Source organism: Zingiber officinale, chromosome 6B (assembly GCF_018446385.1).
Source record: "Zingiber officinale cultivar Zhangliang chromosome 6B, Zo_v1.1, whole genome shotgun sequence".
Taxonomy (NCBI): Eukaryota; Viridiplantae; Streptophyta; class Magnoliopsida; order Zingiberales; family Zingiberaceae; genus Zingiber; species Zingiber officinale.
In genome coordinates this window covers 107,652,712-107,673,471 of record NC_055996.1, presented here as the reverse complement: position 1 = coordinate 107,673,471, position 20,760 = coordinate 107,652,712, and the positions used below count along the sequence as shown (strand labels likewise).

The 20,760-nt window shown below is 36.2% G+C and overlaps 2 protein-coding genes across 5 annotated transcripts; both read right to left on the bottom strand.

The window, feature by feature from the left end:
• Positions 1 to 378: 378 nt before the first annotated feature.
• LOC121988769 (co-chaperone protein p23-1-like) lies at positions 379 to 2,836 on the bottom strand. Of its 3 annotated transcripts, none has more exons than XM_042542378.1 (6): positions 2,732 to 2,836; positions 1,829 to 2,015; positions 1,592 to 1,754; positions 1,447 to 1,481; positions 1,280 to 1,364; positions 379 to 686 (listed from the first exon to the last, which is right to left on the bottom strand). In XM_042542378.1, the coding sequence occupies exons 1-6, from the start codon at positions 2,758 to 2,760 to the stop codon at positions 589 to 591; spliced, it is 597 nt and encodes a 198-aa protein (XP_042398312.1). In that variant the 5' UTR covers positions 2,761 to 2,836; the 3' UTR covers positions 379 to 588. The 3 variants fall into 3 exon arrangements, with proteins under 3 accessions (XP_042398312.1, XP_042398313.1, XP_042398314.1); XM_042542379.1 differs by having other exon boundaries at positions 1,841 to 2,015; XM_042542380.1 differs by having other exon boundaries at positions 2,600 to 2,732.
• Positions 2,837 to 13,984: 11,148 nt separating this feature from the next.
• On the bottom strand, positions 13,985 to 19,185 carry LOC121988768 (ultraviolet-B receptor UVR8-like). 2 transcript variants are annotated; one of them, XM_042542376.1, is made up of 15 exons: positions 18,910 to 19,185; positions 18,137 to 18,213; positions 17,211 to 17,289; positions 16,790 to 16,849; positions 16,229 to 16,330; positions 16,051 to 16,144; positions 15,570 to 15,612; positions 15,423 to 15,468; positions 15,282 to 15,328; positions 15,102 to 15,204; positions 14,797 to 14,851; positions 14,646 to 14,712; positions 14,527 to 14,563; positions 14,320 to 14,399; positions 13,985 to 14,164 (listed from the first exon to the last, which is right to left on the bottom strand). In XM_042542376.1, the coding sequence occupies exons 1-15, from the start codon at positions 19,160 to 19,162 to the stop codon at positions 14,042 to 14,044; spliced, it is 1,266 nt and encodes a 421-aa protein (XP_042398310.1). In that variant the 5' UTR covers positions 19,163 to 19,185; the 3' UTR covers positions 13,985 to 14,041. The 2 variants fall into 2 exon arrangements, 1 of the variants encoding a protein (XP_042398310.1); XR_006114097.1 differs by having other exon boundaries at positions 14,109 to 14,164; positions 14,320 to 14,405.
• Positions 19,186 to 20,760: the final 1,575 nt, after the last annotated feature.

Sequence of the window (20,760 nt, the reverse complement as noted above, 5' to 3'; positions counted from 1 at the left end):
TCCGAGATATTATTAAAAAAATAATAAATAAAAACAAAAACAAAAATAAAATTATATATATATATATATAAGTTACAATTCAACTAATACCGACTCAGTCCTACACTTTTCCATGAGTCAGGATAGTAAATTCAAAAATAGAATAGCACAAACAGACCATAAAAAGAAATCCAACATCATCAACGGTTCGAACTCGACGAGCGTTCAAAAATAACTAGCACACTGTAACTAAGGGGCAAATATTTATTATTTAAGAATAATCAATGATGACGGTTTTTCAATCACACTATCAATAATTCGTAGGCTTTGTTAGTTTGTTATCTGCCCCTAATTCTCATCAGCGAGTAGAATTGTAAAAAGGAATGAAAACATGCAAAATAATGTGAATACTAGCATTTGGCATTTAATTTAAACAGGATGTGCTTTTAACAAGATGTCTACTACACTTGTTAATCTCCAATCTAATAAGATACATGATTACTACTGCAACCTCAACTACAACCATTCATCAAAACAAAAGACATAATCGAGAAAGAAGACATGAAACGAAGAGGTTTAAAGAAAATCACAAGGCTTCTAGATACGTAGTCATGCTTTGTTTTCAGGTTCACCAGTAGTTGCAGTTTGAGCATTCTCCGCCCTTTCTTCTCCATTTGGCTTGGCTTCTCCAGCATCTTCATCGTCATCTGAAGAAACAACATCAAATGAATATCAATCAACAAGTCAATTTGAATCACGCAATTAGTGGAGGTATTGAATTAGCATAAATTCACACCAGGAACAGTGTAAACAAGAGCGTTTCTTTGTATCATTCAATCAGATTATAAACAATGTAACAAACTTGATACACCAGAACTACCATGTCACCTATTTCAACAATTTGAACATTAAGTTCCACAAACTAACTAGAAGCTAAAGAGTGTTCCAGTAAGGACACAACGAAATAAGCAACCACTAGTTGCCTGCATAAAACAAAGGTAGCTTCTAGTAACATTTAACAAGAATAAAAACAAAGTAGGAAGGAAAACTTATAAACAATACGTTGACATAGCATGTCCTTTTGATTTAAATCATAACAGCTAAATAAGTATTGAAGGAAGAACATAGAGAACCTGTTGTGCTCAAAATAATCATCCACTAGCTTCATGCATAAAGAAGAATGTTAGCATTCAACAAGAATAATAAACAAAGTACTAACCTCCATCATAAAGAAGCATGTTAGTAACAGGATGATAATTTAAACGTTGCTCTTTGCATGCCAAGCAAATAAAGTACTAACCTCCATCTTTATCAGCAGTATCAGCCAACAAATCGTCATCATCCTCATCATCAAGCCCATCATCAGCACCACCCATATTCAAGTTCTGTAAAAATATTGAAACAAAGATGAGAATCCACAAAGAATATTGATCAACATTCCCTTCATGTTTAGGGAAGTTGACCTACCGAGAAGTCCATGTCATCAAAATTCATGCCCCCAACTGCACAGACAAACATTAACAAAACAAGAAGTGAAATTCCAAAAATAAAATACAAATCAATTACTACTGCAGTGTATGGTAACAACAATATCAGAAGTAGGAGTGATTACATTTGTTTTCCTTCTCATCATCTTCATCAATCCACTTGTCCCAGTCAACTTTCAAATAGACAGGAGGCTTCCCTTCCTGCTTTAACAACCTGCTCCACCATTTCTTCTCTGCTTTCTTGATGAGGTAGCATATGGTCCTCAAGCCAACGGCAGTTTTACTCTCCTGCAGTAGTTCATGTCACTCAAGGAAGTCAAAAAGTGGAGTTGAGTGTAATCAAACAGATTCTTGATACTTACATCAACATCAACCTTATCAAGCAACTCCAGATCGAGCTCATATGGAATGTTCTCTGCTCCGCTGGTTGCAGAGAAATAGAAACGACCTTCAGGCTGCAATGTGAGCTTAACATCCTTTGCATCCGGCAGCTCAATTGTAATATAAACAGTATCCGATTTTTGAGCCCATTTTGTAGATGGATGCCGGCTGCAGTAAAAGAAAATAACAACAAAAACAGTAGAAAATCTTCCAAATAATAATTGCTCCAATTTCAATTAGTGAAGTTTTCTCTACCATACAACTTAATCGTTTTTATGTAAAAAATAAATAAATAATTGATTTCTCGAGATATGAAACAAGAAGATGCAAATGATCAACACGAGAAGCTCTACGCTCACGAGAATCAAATTGTAATTCGCTGCATATAATTCAAATTTCTTTTTGTCCACCCCAATAGTTTGATTTCGCTTCACAACACGTGCAAGCAAATAGAAAAATTTTAAACTCAAAAGGATTCAATAAATCGAATCTGACTAAATTCCACGTAAAAAAGCCACAACTTTGTTAATCCAGAAGTTAGACATGCGGGAAAAAAAATCAGTAAAGGATGCCAATGGCACTGTTGTGATCCTCGTGCAGAAAATCCTCCTAGCCTCCTACCATCATCGATAAGAATCTAAAACCCTAACTCAAAACCGATGCGACAAAAACAAAAACACAACAACAACAACAACAAAAATGGAGCGAAGAACACACTGACGAATCATAAAAACGAGGTTCCGACGCCCTACCTCATCTTCGTCTTGGGGATTGAAAGAGAACGCGACAACACAGGAGGAATTTTTCGTAGAGGCAATCGCAAAAATCCAACGATATAGAGAGAGTCGAGGGTGAAAGAAAGAGACGGGGAGGGAAGAAAGAACCTTCGGCGGAAACCTAGACAGTTCTGCATGACCCACGTACACCGCTTCCTGAGAAGGATCTCAGCCGTCGGTTTGTTTGAGCCCGATAGATTTATAGGCCTTGGGCCGAACTGCAAAGGACTCTTCTTTTGCATGTGAGAAAAAAAATGATATTTATAAATTGTTTTCCTTTTGGGGTGAAATTAAATATTAAAAACATTTTGATATTTCTAAAAATATTTTAAAAACTTATAAAACTAATCATTCGGATTAAATTATTTAACGCGATTTATGTGTAAATTTATTCAACAAAATGAAAAATGTTATAAAATTATATAAGGAAGGAAATATTATTAACCTTTTCTCTTTTTCCTCTCTTTTTCTTACTTATTGAAATGAATAGATATGTATTTATAGGTACACAATTATATTGAAATTTCTCATGAATTTACATAACTTAGGAGTTTAAAAGATGATATGTTACGTAGATGAAGGAGTTTATGAAGTCATTGGGGGTTATGGGCATCCACATACTTTATTTTACAACACTCCTCCTTAGATGCCCATAATTAAGGAATCCGCCTCATTAAAACCTTACTAGGAAAAATTCAATGGGAAAAAACCTAATAAGAAAAAAGAGTACGTCATTTCGTAACTGTATCACTATAAATTTATCAGACAACATAATATGGTATAGTGAAAATTTACTCCCCCTATTTGAAATTTCATTTGAGATCTTTGTACCACCGCATTCCAATACCATGTACTAATTTCTTAAATGTTGTTGTAAGTAATGCTTTAGTAAATAAATCTGTCAAATTATTACTAGAGTGAATCTGTTGAACTTTAATATCACCATTCTTTTGTAGATCATAAGTGAAGAAGAATTTTGGTGAAATATGTTTAATTCTATCCCCTTTGATGTACTCTTCCTTTAATTGAGCTATACATGCCGCATTGTCTTCATATAATATTGTTGGAATTTTCTTATTAGTAGTTAAACCACATTTTTTCTTGATATGTTGAATCATTAATCTCAACCAAACACATTCCCGACTGACTTCATGTATTGCAAGTATTTCAGAATGATTCGATGATGTAGCGGCTATGGTTTGTTTGATAGATCTCCAAGATATGGTTGTTCCATCATATGTAAATAAATAACCAGTCTGAGACCGACCTTTATGTGGATCAGATAAATATCTTGCATCTGCATAACCAATTAACTCTAAAGTAGACATATTAAAATAAAATAAGCCCAAATCGATGGTACCTTTAAGATACCTAAATATATGTTTAATTTCATTCCAATGTCTACGTGTTAGAGAAGAACTATATCTTGCTAATAAGTTTACAGCAAATGTTATATCTGGTCTTGTATTATTAGCAGGATACATTAATGCATCAATTGCACTTAAATATGGTACTTCAGGACCAAGCAGTTCTTCACCATTTTCACTAGGTCGAAAAGGATCTTTGTTCACATCAAGCGATCGAACAACCATTGGGGAACTTAATGGATGAGCTTTATCCATATAAAATCATTTTAGAACCTTTAGTGTATAAGCTGATTGATGGATAAAAATTTCATCCGCAAAATGTTCAATTTGTAATCCAATACAAAAGCTAGATCTTTCATCTCGAATTCTCTTTTTAAGATATCAACTGTATGTATAATTTCTTCAGGACTTCCAATGATATTCAAATCATCAACATATACAGAAATAATGATAAATTTTAGTCCATCCTTTTTTATAAAAACACATGGACATATTGGATCATTTTGATATTTATGTTGCACCAAATAATCACTTAGACGTTTATACCATATACGTCCAGATTGCTTCAATCCATACAAAGATCTTTGTAATTTAATGGAATATAATATTTTTAAAATTTGAACTTGATGCTTCTGGCATTGTGAGCCCTTCAGGGATTTTCATATAAATATCATTATCAAGTTTTCCATACAAATAAGCTGCTACTACATCCATCAAACGCATTTCAAACTTTTCTTGTGCTGTCATACAAAGAATATATCGAAATATAATTGCATCCACTACAGGGGAATATGTTTCTTCATAATCAATACCAGGTTTTTGAGAAAAACCTTGTGCCACTAAATGAGCTTTATATATTATGATTTCATTTTTCTCATTTCACTTTCGTACAAAAACTCATTTGTACCCTACAGGGGTTACACCTTTTGGTGTTTGGACTACAGGTCCCAAAACCTCACGTTTTGCGAGTGAGTTTAATTCCTCTTGAATTGCATTTTTCCATTTTGGCCAATCATACATACTACGACATTGTTCAATAGATTTAGGTTCTTGATCATCATTTTTATAAATAATTTCTAGCGCTACATTGTATGCAAATTTATTGTCGATAACTAATCTTGATCGATTCAATTTCTTCCCTGTCCTGACATAATTTATTGAGATTTCTTCATTATTTTCAAGTATTTGAACCTCTTCTGGAGTTTTATCAAAAGTTATGTCAGTTGTCTCTATAGGAGACTTAGGTGCTTCAAAATGAACATCTTGATTAGTTGCTCCTTTCCTTTTTCGAGGATTTTTATCTTTAGAACTGATTGATCTACCACGCTTCAGGCGAGTTGTAATATCATTAATTGATTATCCAATTGGTACATCAATATGAGCCGGAGCATTAATAGCTGGTATATGTGACTTAGTCACTCTCTTCAAGTCAATGAATGCATCAGGCAATTGATTTGCAATATTTTGCAAATGTATTATTCTTTGAACTTCAAGTTCACATTGATTTGTACGAGGATCAAATTGCGATAATGATGCATTCCAAGTGACTTCTTTGGGAAACTCTTTATTTTCTCCCCCTAGCTTTGGGGAAATTGTTTCGTTAAAGTGACAGTCAGCAAATCGTGCCGTAAAAACATCTCCTATCATTGGTTCCAAATATCTTATGATTAAAGGAGAATCATATCCAACATATATTTCCAATTTCCTTTGAGGTCCCATTTTAGTGCGTTGTAGTGGGTTAATTGACACATATATTGCACATCCAAATATTCTCAAATGGAATATATTAGGCTCTTGACCAAAAGTCAATTGTAAAGGGGAGAATATATGATAACTGGTTGACTTGATGAGTATAAGTGTTGTTGCATGCAAAATAGCATGCCCCCAAATAGATGTAGGAAGCTTAGTTCTCATAATCAATGGTCTAGCTATTAACTGTAGACGTTTAATAAATGATTCAGCTAAACCATTTTGTGTATGAACATAAGCAACAGGATGTTCAACAGTTATTCCAATAGACATACAATAGTCGTTAAATATTTGGGATGTAAATTCACCGACATTATCAAGACGTATTTTCTTGATAGAATATTCTGGAAATTGAGCTCTCAACCGAATTATTTGGGCGAGCAATCTCGCAAACGCCAGGTTGCGAGTTGATAATAAACATACATGTGACCATCTTGTAGAGGCGTCAATTAGCACCATAAAATATTTAAATGGTTCATATGGTGGGTGAATAGGCCCACATATATCACCTTTGTTGGTGCAATATTCTCTAGGTCGGGGGAGATTGCTGGTGCAATATTCCTTAGGTCAAGGTTGACCTGGTTGACTTAGCTTGAATTGAGTCAAGCTCGAGTCTTGATGTTTGAGTTTCGATGTTTGACAATACATTGAGACAACATATGAAGATTGCAGGTGCAATTGTTCATGTGGAGAGATTGTGAAGGAGAGTCAAGTAGGTCAAGGTTGACCAGATACTTGACTAGAAAATCCTGGTGAGTGAAGCCAAGTGAAAGTCCTAACTTGGAGGTTAGGCAGAATGGAAATCCTGGTGAGTGAAGCCAGGTGAAAGACCTAGTGAGTGAAGCTAGGCAGTGAGAAAATCCTGGTGAGTGAAGCCAGGTGAAAGACCTAGTGAGTGAAGCTAGGCAGTGTGGAAATCCTAGTGAGTGAAGCTAGGTGAAAGTCCTGGTGAGTGAAGTCAGGCAGAAGGAAGTCCTAGTGAATGAAGCTAGGCAGAAGGGAAGTCCTGGTGAGTGAAGCCAGGCAGAAGGGAAGTCCTGGTGAGTGAAGCCAGGCAAATGAGAAGTCCTGGTGAGTGAAGCTAGGCATGAGAAAATCTAGATGGGTCAAGGTTGACCAGACATCTGGTGAAAGTCCAAGTAGGTCAAAGGAATTGACCGGATACTTGGTACGAGGAAGAAAAGTCCGAGTGGATCAAAGGGATTGACTAGACACTTGGTGAGGGAGTCCTAGCAGGCCAAGGGTGGCCGGATGCTAGACACATGTACCAATAGGTCAAGGGTTGACCGGATGTTGGCTTAGGGGGCTTTGGACTTGATTTTAGGGCAAAAACCAAGAGCTGGATTGATCAGCCGATCGATTGGCTCATGTCCAATCGATTGCCCGATCGATCGGATGAGTCCCCGCGACAGGGATCCTCCAAATCGATCAGTGGATCGATTGGGGAGGAATGTCGCACGAACAGAACCTCTCTGGATCGATCAGCTGATCGATCCAGAGGCTCCAATCGATCAGTGGATAGATTGGAGAGAGCTAATTTCGCACGATTAGTTCTGGATCGATCGGTCGATCGATCCAGGCGTTTTCCCGAGAGTACAGAGGCACTTTGGATCGATCGGTCGATCGATCCAAAGCCTCCCCGATCGATTGGGAGCAATCCAATTGATCGGGATCAGACCGTCGGCGTTGTATTTAGCTACAGGCGAGTGTTTCCTTCAGTAGTGCTTCACCGATTCATCTCAGATCTTCACTGTGCTCCCAGAGCTTCTCCACAAAGTTCAGATCGCTAGTTCTTAAAGGTTCTTGGAGGTCTTCCAAGTCAAGAAGTGGATCTACAGCTGAAGAAGAAAGATAGGGTTAGAGTTTTCAGTTGTAAAACCTGTAAGCTATTGCTTGTATTTGTTTTCCTTTCTTTCTTCTTGTACTGTGAGCTTGTAGGGTTTCTCCACCTTCGGTAGTTACCGAAAAGGAGTGATTTCTTAGTGGAGGGTGCGTGAGTGGGTGTGGATCCTTGGACTAGTCACCTCTTGTGAGGTGGATACCAAGTAAACCCTCCTTGTTAGCATTGTGTAGTTTGTTTCTGTATTTTCCGCTGCATATTTCTGAATAAACAAGCAACGACGAGCACCTAGCACGCGACGAGCTATTCACCCCCCCTAGCTACATTTTCGGTCCCAACAACCTTGTATACGTTCCAGAAATACAGGAGATTCAATTCCAACTTTAGATGGTGAAGGCCGCATAATAAGTTTTCCTTGAGAACAAGCAGAACATGAGAATTCATTAAATTGGAGAATCTTCTGGTTCTTTAATGGGTGTCCATGTGAATTCTTGATAATTTTTTGAAACATTGTAGAACCAGGATGTCCCAATCGGTCATGCTAAAGTATAAAATCCTTTGAATTAGTAAACTTCGGGTTTACTATTGCATTTGTTTCTACTGCATATATTATTGTGTAATACAAACCATATAAGAAAGTGGATAATCTTTCATATACATGTTTCTTACCCAACACTAATTTTGTAATATAGAGATATTCAATATTCTCATCATATGTTTCAATGTGATATCCATTTCGGCGAATATCTTTAAAACTTAACAAATTTCTTTGAGACTTAGGAGAGAACAATGTATTATCAATAACAAATTTTGTTCCTCCAAATAATGATATATTAGCTCTTCCAGAACCTTCAATAATATTTATAGTACCAAATATTGTATTAACATTACTTTCACCCATTTCTAAATAAGAAAAATATTTTTTCTTTCTGAATATAGAATATGTCGTTGCACTATCAATAAGGCATAAATCTCCATTATTTAATCCAAAAGTCATGATATTCTTCATTAAAACAAAAGAGATACATAATGAGAAACAACTAAAAGATTAGTAAAAGAAAACATAATAGCAAATGAACTAATTTATTTTAAAATATTTAATTGATTTAGACATTTCCATAAATATCTTCATTTCTAGTCAAATTGTCTATCCCTCCATTAGATCTACAAAGAAATCAGAAACATCCAAATGTGTTGTCATAGAAGGACCAACAATTGTATTATTGTCTTGAAAGATAACATTTGTCTCTATATCTTTTGTTTTGCCCTTTAAAGAGGCTTGGTAGAGATCAATAAAGTATTTTGGAATACGACAAGTACGTGACCAATGTCCTTTCATGCCACATCTATAACATGAATTTTTTTTATTTCTTTTCATCATTATCTTGTCCACTTTGAACCCTTTTACCATTGTCATTTGTCCACTTTTGATGAACATTATTGTTAACCCACTTCTGGTGAGTTGTTGTGTTTCTTTTATTATAACCATCATGATTTTCTTGAGATCGATCGATCATTTCCGTATCTACGACCACGACCACGATCACGACCACGACCACAACCATGATGAAATTTTTGTCTGTGCTGTCGTTTATCACTTTTACCAGTTATCTCATTCACTTCAGGGATTGGACTAGCATTAGCTGGACGGATCTCATGATTTTTCATCAAAAGCTCGTTATTTTGCTCAGCCACCAGAAGACATGTAATCAACTCAGAATATTTTTTAAAACCTTTCTCTCTATATTGCTGCTGCAGGAGCATGTTAGATGCATGAAAGGTAGAATATGTTTTTTCTAACATATCTTCATCAGTAATTTTTTCACCACATAATTTTAATTTTGAGCTAATTCTAAACATTGCTGAGTTATATTCACTTACAGATTTAGAATCTTGTAAACGTAAATGAATCCATTCATAACGAGCATTTGGAAGAATCACGGTTTTATAATGGTTATACCTTTCCTTCAAATTATTCCATAGCTCAAGTGGATCTTTAATTGTCAAATATTCAATTTTCAATGCTTCATGAAGATGGCGACGAATGAATATCATTGCTTTTGCATGATTTTGTAAAGATTCCTTATTTCCATCTTTTATGGTGTCACCAAGACCCATAACATCCAAATGAATCTCCACATCCAAAATCCACGATAGATAATTTTTTCACGAAATGTCAAGAGTCACAAACTCTAACTTTGAAAGATTTGACATAGTAAGAATTTATTACAAAGAAAACTAAATTATTAATAATAATTATCGTGCATCATATACATTTATTAATAAATGATAAAACATGATATAATCAAAAGATGATTTGGTAATATTTAACTGTAAAATATTGTAAAATTTTTAAAACGTTGCAAATCATACAAATAAGTAACTAACTAATAGTTAATCGGATAATAGCTAATAAATGATAAAAGAATTATAAATTTAACTTCTTGGCATGTGAATAATTTTGATTGAGAATATATATATATCAAAATTATTTATTTATTTATTTATTGATTGATATTACCTATAACTGATTTAAAAGAAAAAGTGGAGCTCTTCGTGCTGATAACATGTTATAAAATTATATAAGTAACTACATATGAAAAGGAAATATTATTAATATTTTCTTACTTATTGAAATGAATACATATGTATTTATATGTGCACAATCATATTGAAACTCCTCATGCATTTACATAATTTAGGAGTTTAAAAGATGATAGGTTATATAGGTGAGGGAGTTTATGAAGTCATTAGGGGTTATGGGCATCCACATACTTTATTTTTTTTAAAAAAAAAATGATTTTTTTCCTTTTTTCCCTTTTTTTCTAAGGAAAAAATGAAAAGAAAAAAAACATAATCTAAAACGCCAATGAGCTACCCTGGTCTTCCTCCCTCCTCCGCCACCTCACCGACACCTCCGGTAGTGGCAGGACCATGGCGTCTGTTGTCGCGCACTCCTTTCCTCTTCCAAGGCAGAAACTTACACAACCAGATGCTCAAGGAAGTAGACGGCGGCGACGACGATGACGAAGAAGAAGATGGAGCACGAGAAATAGGTTTATTTGTTCCCTTGATTTTTCCCGCGCAGTCTACACGTGGCGAACGCCTCTGTTCGAGGGGTGGAGACTGAAAAGTTGAAGGCTTAAATTTCTGACTCGTTCGGTGAGGGGATCCTTCCGTCGGAGAAGCCTCGAAGCAGCATATCGCGGGCTTCTGAGAACTCCTTCGGTGGTTCTGCTGCGGCGCCGTCGGCGGTCGTCCATGAGAAGAGGAGGAGGGAGCTTGGGAAAGGAGGGATTGGCGGATTGCGGTCAATCCGGTTAAAATTTTCTGCGATGGATTCATCTTCCCAGTCCCACTTATGTTATAATTTTAGATAGAATCAGGTGGCCAGAAGCCGCCGGCTGTGGACGTGACGAGCAAGGGACATACTTTGGCCGCCTAACTCAATTCATTGTAGCAAAAAGGTGAATACGTTAGCCCCCAGCACCCCCGCTAATCCGTCCCAGGGTTAACACGGAGGAGATAAATCACGGACGACTACTAGTCTTTGGAATAATGACTAGCACATAAAAGAGATATTTACTTCGATTTTACCAAAATTCGAATCTCAAATTTCATTATGATAACACCTTATAATGATATAAAACGAATACGTCCTCTATAAGTAAGAGGATAAATCCTGAGAAAATCACCTTTTATTTTGACCGAATTTTGCAGACCAGAGGAATGCACTCTGAGCGCAGCATAAGAAGAGAATGGCGAACTGCATCGTCAAAATCGTGCCATATTCATGGAACCGAACCGGATAAGTACATCCAATGGTCCAATCGAGTGAACTGATTAAAAATTAGGAATCATTAATTCATATACCAGATTGAAAAAGTCAAGGGGTAGTTAAGAAGTCAAAATCAAAATTTAACTAAGTTAAGTTTTTTTGAGGGGCGCTTTAAATTCTTTGATGTTATTTTGACTTGAGGTTAACAAAAAAATTAACTCTAGTTAAACTTTAAGATAGAGTTATTTCACTGGGGTTGAATACTGATTGGATTGATTTTTGAGATTGTCATATTTATATCTTGAAGTTTAGCATTATAAATAAACAATATAAAAAAATAATTTACTTGGATATATGCGTGAAGTAATTTTTTTTTATTAAAACTATACGGATGATTTTTAGAGTGTTTTTTTGGCAAGTATTTAGTGCGGGAGTATATTAATTAGAGTATGAATACTATTCATATTTAATTATGTAAAAAATTTAAATAAGCATTTTGCTATCAATGTGACACAATTAATTTAATTTTATGATAATCAACCTTATGGTTAAAATTAATCAAGTAGTGTATTTTTATGATTTTGATATATGCATCATGTGTGTAAAAATTGGATAGTTCAGATGGAACTCATGAAATTTATTATTGTCATCACTAGCCAAGTAACATCTCGTTTAATCTCGTAATTAATTACTTAGATATCATGACTATGATTATATTAATCTTCTAGGTATTTTATCAGCCAATCCGAAGCCATTGCATAAATTACAATGTTTGTAAGCCAAGTGAACCTAGCTAAAACCATTAATGTGTTAATTAGTCAGTTGATTAAGTGTGTCAAATCGAGATCAGATGTTGTTTTTGGATGAACAAAATTTGCTGATTAATTAGTCAATTGAAGGCCTCCATAATTGAGGCATTTAAACCTTAAACCTCCAACAAAAGTTAACCATTTCAACTTAACCTCTTAATTAATAATCTACTTCTCCTCGTCCTTATATTTTTCATTATCTTTGGAAAGAAATTATTTAATATATATGTTGTATTATATACTTATGACACAATCAATCCAACGCACATAACCACACTCATCTTTATTTCTATCGACCAATTAATAAGAGAATGAGCGGGGAAATGATGATCATGAAGGGACTGAGACACATAATTAAGAGTTTTGGAGTTTGAATTTGTACATCTTGTAGGTAGCCCGCCGACTGAAACAGAATCTAAAACACGAGAGCGCCCGGCGGCGGCAGTTCGATGCGAAGCCCATCAGCCGCCGCTTGGGCTTGGCATGCTCTCCTCCTTTGCCATATGCTGCCCAATTCCTCCTCCTCCTCCTGCCTTCTCCTCTGCCGCCTTACCACAGGCAGCGGCGGATCCATCTCCTCTGCCACCCCGCACTCCTCTTCCCGTCGTCGTCCTTCTTCCTTGGCGCTCGCGCTTCTCCAAAGCCGAGCCATCTTGAACTTCCACAACCCATTGTTAGAGGAAGAAGACGAGGACGACGAGGAAGAAGAAGAGGAAGAGCGAGAAGAAGGCTTCCTTCCCATGATTTGCCCGGCGCACCCAACTCTCGGCGACACTAGAGAGAAGGACAGGGAGCCGAAGCGGAGCAACCGCCTCTGTTTCGGGGGATGAGAGCGTAAAGCTGAGGGCTTGGCGTTCCGACCCGGACGGCGAGTGGGCTCTTCCGTCGGAGAAGGTCCGAAGCACCATATTGCGGGTCTGTGAGTGCGAGAACTCCGGCGGTCGTCCATGAGGCGGAGGAGGCAGAGCAGATAACGCGCTGCAAAAGGCGAAGTGGGAGACGGTATAAGAAGACACGGAGGAGTCGCTTAGTCAACGAGTCAAGTTTTATGAATACGACCCACGGTCGGTTCGATCTGATGGTCCAGTCGACCGAACCGGTGAAAGATATATATATTTACATTGCATTTCATTTAGATACTGTTTTCCCTAACATAATCTTTGAAAGGTTTACCTGATCAGCCGGAGCTAGTGACACCGATCAGGACTTCCGGTACTACTAGCACGCAAACAAGCATGCTCAAACCAGAAAACACAGCTTGAAACCATCATGAATTCAAAGTCTTTGATTGTTCTAGTCTAAAGAAAGAAAACAAAAAGTTGTAATGGTACAAAAACCATGACTTGGATGTGTAAACGTTGAGGTCAAGCTTTGAGACAGGCGTGTGGAGAACGTTGTAGAATTTTAAATCCTTAATTAGCAAACAAGTTAAATTAAATCCTAAAAAAAGTAGAAAAAAACTGAAGGATGAGAAATTGCTTGCTATTGCCTACTGATAAAGACTCATGGACGTGGACTCACTCGTCAATTCTTAATTATAACGTGTTGAAAGGGAACATAGACGGACCAAGTCAATTAGTTTGATGGGCAAACTAAGTTACTATGTATATACATATACACACATTTAGCAAGTATCCGCACCCGAATTACACAGTCATGAATACCAAAAGTACTCATCTCGCTATCATCTTTATGGACGAGACCGCCGGCTCAACTATGAATCCGGCTTTATAATGGACGCCACTGGGATGGCTTTATGATGAATCCGGCTCAAAATGACTTGTTTGCTATTTTTATGTACTCACATTGACAAATGCATACAAACACCTTGGAATGGAGGTGGATATTATGATTATTATTATTATTTTATTAAAATCAACATGTATGCTCTAATATGGCACCGGTATGGTTGAAGCCACAGGATACATCCAAAGCCTTCACTTGAGAACCAAAGTTCACCATCTTGGGTACAATGCAATCCAAATCATCACCATGGCCCTGCAACATCCGATTGCATTCTTAAACTTTGACGACATACAGACTTACAATGCTCGCTCCAAAAAGACGGTAATTTTGTTGAGAGGATAGCAAAACTTGAGTTACTTGGCATATTTGAGTGAGTAGATATATGAGAACAGGAACTAAGAACTCACAAGTTGTCCAGCGGAAGAATGACCTTCTTCAAAAAATGTTCCGTTAGCGCCTCCCCAGCCCCAGGTAAAGATTTTGCCATCTTAATCTCAATGTCATAAGATGATTATCAAATAGTGCGATATAAATCAAACAGAAAAAATAAAAAACATTCACTTTAGTGGGCATGTTTAGACATTGAGCTGAAGAAATTATGTCACCGAACTTACCAGAAACCACAGCTGTATGTTTCCAACCGCAAGCAACCTGTACATTTCACCGAGTAAACTCGGTAAACGGCAAAAGGAAAATATATCTAGAAATCATAAGGGTGAAAGATGATTATAACCTTTGATATGGGAGACTTCAGTGAAGGGCTTTTGACATTTTCTGGAGTTCGGATCATCTCAGTGCATCTGGATAGAAAATAACCTTTTGTTAGCGCTTTTGAAGAGAAAAAAATTATTTGAGTCAGCAGCAATGAGAAGTTAAAAAAGTACCCAAGGCCAAGGCACCCATTCTCATTTGAACCCCAAGTATACAACTCTCCTCCATCTACACATGACAGAGTATTCAACATTAGAATTCAGTAATCATTGCACTTGGTGAAAACGACTCGAGAATGCCACAAGTGTTTTATTTTCTGAACCAAATAAATCTATGGTGCAACCATGTCATACTCTGCAACTAGACTTCCACAAAGAACAGCAAATCTAGTACAATATTTTTGAACTTTGAATCGCTAACGAGAATTCCAAGATTGAATTAGTATTTTGATAGGCAATCAGTTGAGGATAGTTAGTACTTGTTAGAACACATGTATGGTAGCCACCACAGGCAACTTCTTCGGAAATTGGGAGTTCCTGAACTACTGTGGGTGTCCGCAAATTCTTTCCTGCTCCAAAACCCTAATATTTAAATCACAGGAGTTTCATTAGCAACTTGAACTTGAAAAATTATGAATGAAATTAGTGAGTGTGGGTACCAGCTTATTTGTGGTCCTTGCGCCAAATACAAACACAGTGCCTTTTTCTGCTTATTAGTAACAGGGATTAAGAAAAGAATTAGATGAACAAGGATAAAGACCTCTGAAGCTCGTTGAATAAAAAAGATATTGTAAACCCACCATCAATGCAGGCTGAGTGCAACATTCCTGCAGCAATTGACTTGATCTGGAAAGGTGTATTTGCATCCAATCATCAAAGACCAACTATCCACAATATTCAATTGCAGACGAAAACTAGAATGAAAAAAAAGCTTCGAGAAGAAGTACCTTGATGCCTTCCAATTTTTTGATTAACCTCGGAGTATGTTCACTGTGTAAATACTGTCTTAATTGTTACTATGTATTATACAAAAAGGCCGTTATACTAAAAAACGTTAATCTGTTAAAGGAAAATACAAAGTGAAATATTTAACTGATGGATATATTTATTTGTTAGCCTTCACCAAATTCAACATAGTTGCAAAGTTTGTCAAATGATTTAGATTCTTCACACCCATTAGATCATCAAGAACTAGATGGCTTGTTTTGAGCATCCATGTAAAGTGAATGACTAAGACACACCTAATGCCCTTGAAAAGTACTGAGGTTAAATATAAACGCTAAATTTTTAAACCCATGTTTTCAAACATGATCCGACTTAGCTTCTTCAATTGGTTTCACATGGAATCAGATTAGAGTATGGTCTTTATTCCATTACAAATCAGGTTCAAGAAATGAATGTTGAATTGACACATGATCAATGTGAAACCTTGAGCTAATAGAGAAGCCAAATATGCCTGATTTGTAATCATGACCAAGTCTACCAGAGCCACTTGCTCCCCAGCTTAAGGCTTCACCGACATCTGCAAAGCAGAATATGCTACCACTAAAAAAATGACAAATCATATGATCAAAGACAATGACAAGGTTGTATTCTCTTTTGTCACCTGTAAGAGAAACCGAGTGCTCTGAACCTAAGGCAACCATCTTAATGTAGATTCCTGCCAAGCAATCAACTCTTGTAGGGGAACATACCATCCTCTTTGCACCTACAATGAGTACTAACTCAGATTATTTATCGTACTATTAATACAATTTGAAAAAGAAAGTTCTTATCAATAGAAGACCAAAAAAAGAGTTGAATACCCAGTGCAGTGAAGACTTGTTGAATACAAAAAAAAAAAAAAATTGCAGGAGGTTCTTATCAATACACTAAAAAAAGGTTCAAAGGCTGGTATTCCTGTACAGAGACAACCAAATTTCAAAGATGAGAACATCCCTTCTGTTCTTCTAGGTAGGGGACCGAGGGAAAAAAGGAGGAGAAAAATAAGAGCTTTTATAGCACGGACAAATCTGTGGAAAGATTCCGGTCAGTAACCAAGTAAATTTTGCTTCTATTCTGCTTCTTTACTGAAATGCTAGAGGTAGGCAAAATCCTTAAATGAAAATAGAAACTGAAAAAATTCTCAATAATCATCATAATGAATACGAAATAGCAAAATTATTACTTTTTCCAAGACCAAGCTGCCCACTTGAGTTGTCGCCCCATGCTAATAGTTCTCCATCAGCTGAAAGAACATTCTCAAAGAAGAGGGAATTGACATTAGATGCCTAGTAGATGAAAAACAAAAAATCAAATTGCAAATACAAAAAGAACGTGCATTCTTTTAGTAAATAAAATGAAATAAACATTATGTGGCAACTGGAACTGTATTTCATGGCTCATTTAGAGATAATCTGAATAAAGGAAAAAACAAACACAATGCCTTACACACAGAATTTTGATTATTGCATATGAAAATTATGAAAAAATTAAGGTTTCTAATTTCTAAATAAAACACAGAACTGAATCTTGAACTTCTGCAGAGACACTCCATAGCAAATAATTTGTCAAGGATATAGAGCTTGCAGCATATATTAATCTCTCACCAGTGACAATGGCTGAATGATTGTAGCCTGCTGAAATTTGTTTGATATTTTCAGGTAATCCAGCAACTTGAATTGGCTCCTGCACAAATAATCTCCGTGTTTAGAAAGTAATACTGAGATTATTTTAACTGATTTTCTATTGCATATCAAGAAAGCATCGGAAGTATTAACATGCATTTTATTGGCATTTTTGTTACACTGCTACACAACAGCTAACTTAATAGATATAGACTAGACAATAAAAAGGCTATCAACCAACAATGTTATCACGACTTGCAAAGATGACCATTAATTTCCAGGTCTAAGTGTCTAAGCACTAGCATAAAATGCTCACTCGTCTAAGCTTATAGATCAACTTCATATCTCACCCTGTGCGACTAAATTGAGGTATGATAAACGAGCTACACAGAAAAAGCAAAAGTCCAAACCAACCAATTGATTAAAGAACAACAGTTTTCTGCATGGCACTGAAACAACATAATTTGCTGGTTAAAAAACAAAATAAGCTCAAAACTATTTGCTGACCAATTATCCAAAACTTAGCAAAGGGCCACTAAACTCCACTAAATGTATGGGCAAGCAGACTAGTCAAAGCCTCCTAATCACTGATGTCGGATTATGAGCACAATACATATGTCAGGCATGTAATTTGGTCACAGATTGCCTTTTTATCACAAAAGCTTGAATCAGAAAAAAGAAATACTATCTATATCTTTATATTCTTTGAAAACTGAAGTCAAGCAAACTAAAAATTAATGAAGAAAAACAAACTAAAATTTGGTTTATAATCTAATCAAGATTCGAGCTAATTACTGATATAAAGTCAGTGAGAACTGAGAAGGAATTTGACTTTTTTGTTATACAATTATATTTTGATGATTTATAACTCTATATATACTGAAAAAAAAACAGGGGCAGCAGCATACTGATACATAATTTGTTATCGATGATCTGCCTAACTGTCCAAAGTTGTTCAGTCCAGATGCATAAACTCGACCACTTTCTGCTTAACAGGAAGAAAGAATACTCATAAAATCAGGTAGGTAATAATAATCAGATTGAGAGAAGTCATATCAGTAAACTAATCCGAGAGAATTGGTAAGCAGAAAAAACTAAAATCCCAGAGAGAGAGAGAGAGAGAGAGAGAGAGAGATAAGTGCACAATTCCAAAATGTTCACAAGAACAAAACTGAATAATAATATATCCCTGATTAAGGATCTATTCTTAGGAAGTTACATACAACTCTTGCCACTTGCTTGCTGTCTGTTTGATGTCAAACTGTAGTAGGAACGCATACTTCATTAGTCAATGAGTGTGAACCTTACCCAACGTTAGCTGCTAATGCAATGAATATGTACACAAGGCAACAAGAGAAGTTATAATGTCACAATCCAACACAACACAATTATAGACTTCTTAGATTCCCTTGATGGAGCAACTACCGCTGATTCATATAATCACGAGCTAGGAAGATGCAATGTATGAATTATAACCCCCTAGCGAACACTGAGATACCAGTACGATATCTAATTTTTAACCCTTAAAATTTTTTAAGAGAATCGATTTCGATTTATAACCATTTTTTTCGAAATAACTCATATCGAACAAATCGAATAACATAACCCACAGGATCACTAATACTTTGTTTCTCGGAATGCAACCAAAAGATCACAACTTCAGCGCAGTTACGACAAGTACCAGTCAGAAAAAGTGTGTGCGCGCCACCACACGCGATCGAGACCGGGGGATCACTGTCGAAGAAGGGGCAGACCGTGGGTTTGAAGCGAGACCCCAATCCGCCCAGCCCTAGTCTCCCGAAATCCCCGTTTCCCCAGAGCGCCGCGAACCTCCGCGGCGCCTCCCCCGACAACCGCCTCGAGAGGCCGAGGCAAGGGGACAACCTGGCCAAGCGAACGCGCAGAAGCGCCCTCTTCCACGGAGCCGAAGCCATTCGCGGTAATTGTTCGAGAAACACCGACCGGCTTGTGATTATAACGGTTTGATAATATTATGCACTTGACGCGATAGCGCGGCGACGGAAAGGTAACGATATTTCGGCCTTCATAACGTAACAGCTTTTTTCAAAGACCACTTCAATTTTTATTAATATTAAAATTACGTTTAATGCTTTCATCATTATTAAAATACCCCTTAAAATTAAAAACACCTATTTATTCTTCTAAATTGTATTACTTTACTATAAATGAGTATCATTTAAAAAAAATACTTGGATATTCAGCATGCAAAATTGACCATAAAAACTATACTTAAGTTATATTTAAAAGAAGAGAAAGAGAAAAATTTAGAAGATTATGTACATGGTTTAATTATTTTTATGTAAATTTTATTAATTTAGAAGATTTGAGAAAAAAGACTTTTGTTGATGACCATGAATTATTTAATTAAAATGTGATAACATCATAATTAGAAGATTATGTCAATTGTTAACAATTAATTGTTTAGCAAAGTTTATATGCAATGCATAACTTCTTTTCTTACTTCCTCTCTACAAACAGTCATTCTACTTCCTCATTAGAAAAAATAAAATTAAAAATTAAAAAACAAATGGATAAAAAAATAACATAATGGAAGAATTAGAAGAAATTATGTAGATAAAAGGCTACAGGAGGAACTTGTGTTCGAGAGGAAAAAAACAAAGTTAAAGGGAGATTCTAAACAAAGAGCTTCACCCTTAATCAAAAACTAAGGAAGAGCTTAATAGATCACTAACCATGCACCTCTACTATATTCTCGGAATGCTTAATCTTGAACCAAAAGCACCACTTATTTGCCTTTTCCTCCTCTTTCCTCTTTTTTTGTCTCCCAAACATGGATGAAAATAAAAGACCCTGTTTCAAGAGCCTTTGTTGAAGCTCTGAAATCTTTGTTCTAGTGAATCCATGGTGAGGAGGAGGAATATGAGGAGGAGGAGGAGGAGGAGAAGGAGGAGGAAGAGAAGGAGAAACCAAGGTAGAGGAGTTGCTAGAATTTGATGAAAAAGAAATAGAAGAATTAACGGAGAGATTGGAGAGCTTCTCGATGAGACAAAAAGGGCACACGCCTTGGGAGCTTCTCCATTTTGGATGCCTCTTGCAGGTACCTTCCTCCATTTTCATGCAAACTTTTAACTTTTCTACCCTCTTTATAAATCCTCCTTCTCAAGCTCCATTGGTCCTTAGATTCATCTTCTTAAATTGGGTTAGAAGAGATTCAAACAATGAAAAGGATTTGAAAAGTCAAAGGTGAGTAAAAAATTGACTATTTCAAGGTGAGACCTTCGAATTCCAAGTGAGCATTCTAATTCGGGCTAACAAAACAACTAAATAAAAGGGAAAAAAAACTTACTAGAGTCAAAGCCTTATGAGCAATGGCGCAGACGCGCAGTGAATCTTCTCAATTCTCATACATTTTAAAGATTGAACTCAAGTCTCCAACTTTGGCCAAATAAATGATTGATCAAAAATACTGAATTGATATGACGATGAAAAATTTCCATGAAAATAGGTCAATCATCTCAGAATTTGTTGACAAATTTTAATACTTTTGGAA

What these genes read in the sequence shown, in the direction of transcription:
- LOC121988769 (XM_042542378.1), bottom strand. Translation starts at nt 2,760, where the DNA reads ATGCAGAACTGTCTAGGTTTCCGCCGAAG. An exon ending in TTGATAAGGTTGATGTTGAT is followed by an intron (nt 1,755 to 1,828) that starts GTAAGTATCAAG and finishes GAACTACTGCAG; the next exon opens with GAGAGTAAAACTGCCGTTGG. An exon ending in TTGATGACATGGACTTCTCG is followed by an intron (nt 1,365 to 1,446) that starts GTAGGTCAACTT and finishes ATATTTTTACAG; the next exon opens with AACTTGAATATGGGTGGTGC.
- LOC121988768 (XM_042542376.1), bottom strand. Translation starts at nt 19,162, where the DNA reads ATGGCTTCGGCTCCGTGGAAGAGGGCGCTTCTGCGCGTTCGCTTGGCC. An exon ending in CGATAACAAATTATGTATCA is followed by an intron (nt 17,290 to 18,136) that starts GTATGCTGCTGC and finishes TTATTTGTGCAG; the next exon opens with GAGCCAATTCAAGTTGCTGG. An exon ending in AATGGGTGCCTTGGCCTTGG is followed by an intron (nt 14,713 to 14,796) that starts GTACTTTTTTAA and finishes TTTTCTATCCAG; the next exon opens with ATGCACTGAGATGATCCGAA.